This window comes from Cydia pomonella, chromosome 27, assembly GCF_033807575.1.
Source record: "Cydia pomonella isolate Wapato2018A chromosome 27, ilCydPomo1, whole genome shotgun sequence".
NCBI classification, from domain to species: domain Eukaryota; kingdom Metazoa; phylum Arthropoda; class Insecta; order Lepidoptera; family Tortricidae; genus Cydia; species Cydia pomonella.
The window spans coordinates 9,766,858-9,774,437 of NC_084729.1; the positions used below are offsets into that span (position 1 = coordinate 9,766,858).

At 37.5% G+C, this 7,580-nt stretch overlaps 1 protein-coding gene across 1 annotated transcript; it reads right to left on the minus strand.

Moving 5' to 3' along the window:
- Positions 1-6,078, minus strand: LOC133532338 (gastrula zinc finger protein XlCGF57.1-like). Its single transcript, XM_061870933.1, has 3 exons — positions 6,072-6,078; positions 5,504-5,887; positions 1-2,576 (listed from the first exon to the last, which is right to left on the minus strand). The coding sequence occupies exons 1-3, from the start codon at positions 6,076-6,078 to the stop codon at positions 1,567-1,569; spliced, it is 1,401 nt and encodes a 466-aa protein (XP_061726917.1). The 3' UTR covers positions 1-1,566.
- Between the last annotated feature and the right edge of the window lie 1,502 nt (positions 6,079-7,580).

Below are 7,580 nucleotides of genomic sequence, written 5' to 3' on the forward strand. Positions count from 1 at the left end.
GTTTTTACTATTTTCCTCGCATTCTTTCCATATTTTTTCACCGTTCAGACTGTCCCTGGACCTAGAAATATTCCAATACCAAAATTAGCCAAATCGATCCAGCCGTCAGACCAAAAAATGGATAAATTCAAGATGGAGGGCGCTTTTACCAAATATGACTTCTGAATCATAATGAAGGGCCAATCGTATCCTCAGATATTGTTACGAATCGTTCAAAAATGGACTCATTTTTGATCCTTTATTCGTTAGGTTAAGTCATTAATGTTTGCAATTAAAAATCAATAATTTATTATATAATTTAATTTAATGTATCCAAATATTCTTATAATTAATTTCATTCAGATTGCATATTTTTTAATTAAAATACTCAATGAAATGTATAAATTCAATCGTTATTCAATATCTCTATGTTCTAATTTCACTATGGCAATTTTATATTCAAAACGTTGACAGTTTACAGAGCTTTTAAAAACTTACGGTTGTTGTCCAATCCCCCAACGACTGTTCACTTTGCCACTTTTTGTATTCTTGTATTTTTTGAAGTAAACCAGCGTCTATACTACAGTCCACTATTATTTATCACCTCGACAACACCTAAGACCAGCGAAGATTTTACAGATATCGATTTTCATCTTGATTGGATGAAAAATTCTAAAATACAACCCATGGCATTTTTTTATTATTTTGATCTCAAATTCATAATAGAAGGCCTCTTGGATCCTCAGATATCGGTTTTCATCTTGATCAGAGCAAAATACAAAATCCCAAATGCCAGCTGTATTGTTCCAATTTTGACCTATCAAATTTTCATTAATTTGACATATTTCTGTGCCACCTAACTAAACGTCGTAGGTGCCCTATAAGATGAACGACACAATGTATTAATTGGTTCGAAGGCATAATTGCCTTTAAACACGTGCGATAAACGAACAAATAATAAGCCTTTAAAATAAAATTATCATACAAAAATATTGCATTTAAAACTAGTCAATATTGCATGAAACCGTCTACCTGGAGCTGGTTTCCATTGACATGTATTTTCAAGTGACAACGCTACAGCCAATCACAGCGCCACATTTTATAATAGACCAATCGTAGTTCGGGTGGTTTAAATTGACTAATCATGGTCAAATGAAGTTACATCGAAGAAAACAAGACCTGAACTTAGACGAGTTGCAATTGGTCCGTTATTAGTATTGCGTGTTTTAATAGTGGGGCCACTTTTACGCTGATATTTTGTTGGACGTTAGTCTTCTATGTTTTTTCGTTCGCTGTGTGTGAGTCATCAGGTGCCTCCGTAACTCTACTTTTCTTCTACACTTATAGCCACAGTGGCTACAACTGAAAGGCTTCTCGTTTGTGTGAATTATCAGGTGAGTCTGTAAATCTGCTTTTCTTTTACACTTGTAGCCACAGTGGGTACACCTGAAAGGCTTCTCGTTTGTGTGAATTATCAGGTGAGTCTGTAAACTTGTTTTTCTTTTACACTTGTAGCCACAGTGGGTACACCTGAAAGGCTTCTCGTTTGTGTGAATTATCAGGTGAGTCTGTAAATCTGCTTTTCTTTTACACTTGTAGCCACAGTGGGTACAACTGAAAGGCTTCTCGTTTGTGTGAATTATCAGGTGAGTCTGTAAACTTGTTTTTTCTTTTACACTTGTAGCCACAGTGGGTACACCTGAAAGGCTTCTTGTCTGTGTGAGTCATGACATGAGCCTGTAAATTTGCTTTTATTATACACTTGTAGTCACAGTGGCTACAACTGAAAGGCTTCTCGCCTGTGTGAGTCATCAGGTGAGTACGTAAATCTGCTTTTCTTTTACACTTGTAGCCACAGTGGGTACACCTGAAAGGCTTCTCGTCTGTGTGGGTCATCAGGTGAGACCATAAATTTGCTTTACTTCTTAACTTGTAGCCACAGTGGCTACACCTGAAAGGCTTCTCGTCTATATGAGTCATCAGGTGTCTCCGTAAATATGATTTTGTTTTAAACTTATAGCCACAGTGGCTACAAATTAAAGGCTTCTCGTCTGTGTGAGTCATGAGATGAGTACGTAAAGTTGATTTCGTACGAGTCTTGTAGCCACAGTGGCTACAACTGAAAGGCTTCTCGTCTGTGTGAGTCATGAGATGAGTACGTAAAGTTGATTTCGTACGAGTCTTGTAGCCACAGTGGCTACAACTGAAAGGCTTCTCGTCTGTGTGAGTCATCAGGTGTCTCCGTAAAGTTGATTTCCAACTACTCTTGTAGCTACAGTGGCTACAACTGAAAAGCTTTCCACTTATCTGTGTAATCATGTGACCCTTTTTATACAGTTTTTGATCCCCTACGGTTGAATGATGTAAAGGTGAGTGAGTGTGTACGTGTTTCTTCAAAACCGACTTGTTCGTGAACCGTTCGCCGCAATGGTGGCACTGATAGCTGGCGGCGGCGGCGGGCTCGGCGGCGCGCAGCTTGTACGTGCGGCGCCCGACCCGGCAGCTGCGCCGCGCCGCGTCCGGCAGCAGGCGCTCCAGCCTGACCGCGCACGAGCGGCGGCGACTAGACACCGCCGCAGGGGAGACCAGAGCGGGCGCTACAACACGACAAAATAATACTCACCTAATCTATGATTACCTGCAAACAACTACTAAACATAATCATATATGAGGCATGTGTGTAGCCTTGGCATTTGTGACATAAATACTGTGGCTCGAGTCACTCTAATATAAAGGGGTACAAGTCTCGCGCAGTTCAGATGAGAAAGGGTACAAGTGTCCAATTTAACTTCTATCCTTTTTCATCTGAACTGCGTAAGACTTGTATCTCTTTTCATTAGTCATAGCTCATGGCATAATAACAGAATGTAATCGCAAGGTCAATACAAAAAAACCATTTGAACGTAGTCGAAACGTAAATCCTATACAAATAAGTGAAATGAGATATACAAAAGAAAAAAAGACTTCAGTTTTTAAAATTTTAGGCTGCCAAATGAAGAGAGACTAAAAGTCGGTGTACTCCTGATGTAATCACGCGCTTAACTTTAATGCAAAAATAGTGTTCAATGTTAAAAGATACTTAAATAAGTTACTTAGATAGAGAATCATGTTTAATAGATTAATAAGTTTTCTGGACAAATATAATATAATATCCGATCAACAACATGGATTTCGCAAATCTAAATGTACTTCTTTAGCCACATTTAAACTGGTAAAAAATGTTCTAGATGCGGTAGATAATAAGATTCCTGTCACTGTATTATTATTAGATATGAGCAAAGCCTTCGATTTTGTGTGTCATAAACGGTTATTGGTAAAATTATACAAATATGGTATACGTGGTCCTGCTCTTGAATGGATAAAAATGTATATTAGTGATAGAACCCAATGTGTAGAGACCATGAGATACTGCCCGGCAACGAAATCTCTAGATAGTTATAGATCATCTTTCGTTAATAATCATTATGGAGTACCTCAGGGCAGTATTTTAGGTCCCCTGCTATTCCTAATTTATATAAATGATATGCCCAAAACCCTGCCACATGATTGTTTGTTATTCGCAGATGACACATCTATTATTGTAAAATGTAAAGATCTTTTAACTTATAATGATGACCTAAACAGAACACTAGCTCTTACAATTAAGTGGTTAGAAATAAATAATTTGAAAATAAACCTAGAAAAAACCAATTACATCCAATTTCATACAAACAAAAGCAACTCACAACAAGTAGACATACAATATGAAAATATCTCCATAAAAGAAGTACAAGATGCACGATTTCTAGGTATAGTTATTGACAATCAATTGAACTGGAGAGAACATGTAGATAAATTATGTACCAAAGTAAATAGGTTCGTATTTGCTCTAAGAAGAGTGAGTCAAACTGTTTCCACACAAGCAGCACTAATAGCGTATAATGGATATGTTAACTCAATTTTAAGGTATGGCGTAGTAATCTGGGGGAACTGCACTGATAAGCATAATGTATTTATTGTTCAAAAGCGTTGCATTAGAGCCATATTTTCAGTTAATCCAATAGAGTCATGCCGTCCATATTTCATACAAAATAATATTCTTTCTTTCCCCTGTCTTTATATCTATGAAGTTTCTGTTTTTGTTCACAAATATAAATATCTGTTCACAGAAAACATATCATTGGGTCCTCGTGTTGTTAGACCGAAATACAAACACAGGTTACCTAAACCATATGTTAACCTGTCACTTACTTCAAAAAACGCCTATATCATGTGCATCACAATCTACAACAAATTACCTGATCATTTTAAAGACATGGATCTAAAGCTGTTTAAGTCGAGCACAAAAAAGTGGCTTATAAAAGAATGTTTTTACTGTATAAATGATTATCTAAGTTTCTCATGAGTGTTACTAGTATGTAAGTTAATATGTTAACATAATTATATGTGTATACTGTAAATGTATGTACACCTGAAAAGGTAAAGTTTCGGTGTGACTAAATATTCAATTGTATATTCGACCTACAATGTAACCTGATTCTTACATACAATAAAAAAAAACTTTTGAACTTGAACTCTTAACCTTATGATAGTGACACAATAACGTAGCCATTTTCAAGGATTCCGGAAGCAAAGTTGTAATGCAGGTAGTCTAGCGGCTGAATTCAGAGCTTAAATGAAAAAAAAAAAAAAAACACGACGTGCGAGAGAGACGCGGGTCGCTTCTCCTGAGTGTTGCGGATTAGTAACAATGGATCGCTGGCCAGCAGGGCCTCGTGCATATGCTATTGTGGCGTATACCTACCGCAGGATTTTCACTTAGCGAATATGCGGAAAACATTGAGGTCTAATAAGATAAATTATACTATCATATATATCTATGATAATTCTATTGGGATGCTTATCTTTAAAAAGTTCCCTTAATGATTCATGTGCCCTAAAGTTTCATATACACTGTAAATAAGTTAACTCGAACCTAATACTCCTCCGTAACATAAAATTAAATGCACTTCCCTTCCCTTCAAAGCCCAAACCTTCTTAGCTCGAAATATTTAACCTCGTACAACGAAGTAAACATCGACTCCCCTCACGGTTATAAAGTACGATTTTACCATATAACTCGAAAAATATAAGTTGACCTCTATGCTTTGACAAAAATACGTATTGTTTTATCATCTATATCTGGAACTTGCCTTACAAAACAAACTTCTCTAACTAAAAGAAAAACTGCTTTACGCGTTTGTTTTTATTTCATACAAATTTTTGCATTCGTTTGACCACTGTAACTCGAAACCTCTTTGAAACAAATCGAAACACATAAGGGCCTCTCTAAGTCCACATATACCCTTTATAAGATGAAAACTCGTTAGCACGATCGTTTTTGGCGTTTCTCTTGAGGTTCGGGCAATCGAGATTCTACTGTATAACTATAGGCTCTCTTTCATAACACAAAATAGACAAATATAGTATGTATGTCAGCTGCTTTGCTCCAAATCAGTGCCGTTTTGCGTGAGGTTGTGATGGGTTTAAAAAAACTACAACTCACCATTGCCCGTGACATCAGGTCTGCCCGCTCCCTGCTCCGCGCTTGTAGGCACATGGATGTGGACCGCGACATGTTTTATTAAATCTGATTTCAAATCAAAACTCTCTCCGCATATATCACACGTCTCTTCTTTCTCAGGTGTACCATATGATTGGTGTTCACCATCCGAGTCAGCGGCGGCTGCAGGCTGCGGGGCTCGCGCGGCGCGGCTCGCGAGGCGCTCGAGCCGCACGGAGCAGTCCCGAGCGAGCCGAGCCCCCGCGCCCCGCGCACCCGCCGCAGCACGCCCGCCCTCCGCGACGTCTAGCGCCCTGCCTCCTGACAAATTACCTTTAAATACTGTTTTAAATAAATAAATAAAATTAGTAAATATTGGACATTCTTTCTAACACAAATTGACTAAGCCCCACATTACTGTGGCAGCTTGCGCTCAAGAAGGCTTGTGTTGTAAATACTCGGACAATGATGTAAGTAATACAGAAATACTTAATAAATAGAAGACAGAGACACCCATGAAAAATATCTGTGTTCACCACGGAAATAAATGTCGAAGCCCACTAGGCGAGACTGGTCATCACCATCAGTGTGAATGGTGTTAGAACACTCACTGACCTATCACACATAGACAGTTAGTCCTCATAAGGCTAATCTGCCAAAAGTGAAGCCGAAACTCGATCGATGTGTGCGTGCGACGCTCGTGTCTTACGCTCAGCGACACAAACATTTATACAAAAACGGGTTGCCAGAGTTCATTTATTCCCCTTAAAGTAGATGGATTTTAACCACATCCTTATACTTGGCTATCAATCATTTGGGAGTGTGTATGTAGATATTAAATTTGTAGCAAAAGCTTTCAAGGTTTCATTTCTGTACTTTGTGAAATAATGTTTAAATAAAAAAACGTTTATTTTTTTTATTTTACAAATGTGCACAGATAATAGCTGGTAGAATTGACTTTGGAATAATGATTTTAAATGATAAATATTTAATGACGATCATTTGGATTTGATTTGGTTTGATTTTATTTGACTAATATTTTCTTCGGGTTAGTGTGGTGAAAAGTTTTGTGTTTCTCTTGGGGCAAAATTTGTTTAACTCTCGTAACTTGAAACCCTCGCAACGCTCAAGATTCCATTTTTCGACATTTTGGATCTTTATTTAGCTCGAGTAGCAATATTAGCACGAGCGGTTAAACAACAACTTTTCCACTTGTAAAACAAATAACTATTTATCGTCAGTACTAGTAATTGTACCTGCAGGCCTGGCCAAGGTGGCAATCGCTATTGCTTCGAACAACGAAACGCTTTGTGTCTCTCTATCAGTCTTCCATATAAGTGCGACAGTGACAGTTGCGTTTCGTTTTTACAGACCTTAACTGTAACACCTGTGTTCCACAAATAAAATTTACTTTACTTGCTCATCAAAATGGCGAGAGCATATTCGACTATGTTTAGTCGGTTTCCATATTGCATCGTTCTTATTTAATCTAATTTTTTCCGTCCATCTCGCAGACAGAAGCGGATCAGTCGGAAATCTAAAACGAATATCACACAAAATAAAAATATGAATTTAAACTGTAATTTTATAAAAGACAAAACATAATTTGAAATAAAAGAATGAAAAACTAAAAAAGAATATTTTCTATAGTCATACAAGGAACTTAAAGTAAGCATATTAATTTTATCAATGTAATCGTCATGCCTCATTTGGAGGAAAAAAGATTCATATCACCTGGCAACATTTATAAGTAATGGCGGCTGACGAAAATTTGGATTTTTGTATTTACAATTACGTAAAAATATCACATTAAACTGGATACTTACGCATGAAATGTTATATCAGGCGGTTTGTTTTTATTCACTGATGTGTTGTGACACCAATTCACCGCACAAACAACCATCTTTCTTGTATTTTTTAATTTATAACCGGGAGGTGTACACAAACCAACTCGACCTTGAGTACTGCGAGGGCCGTTCGGATACGATGACACGAGGGCGACATAATGTCGTACTCGAAATGGCTTCACTAGGGATGTACAGACTAGGCATCTAGGTTAGTTATAAATCTATGAGAACAC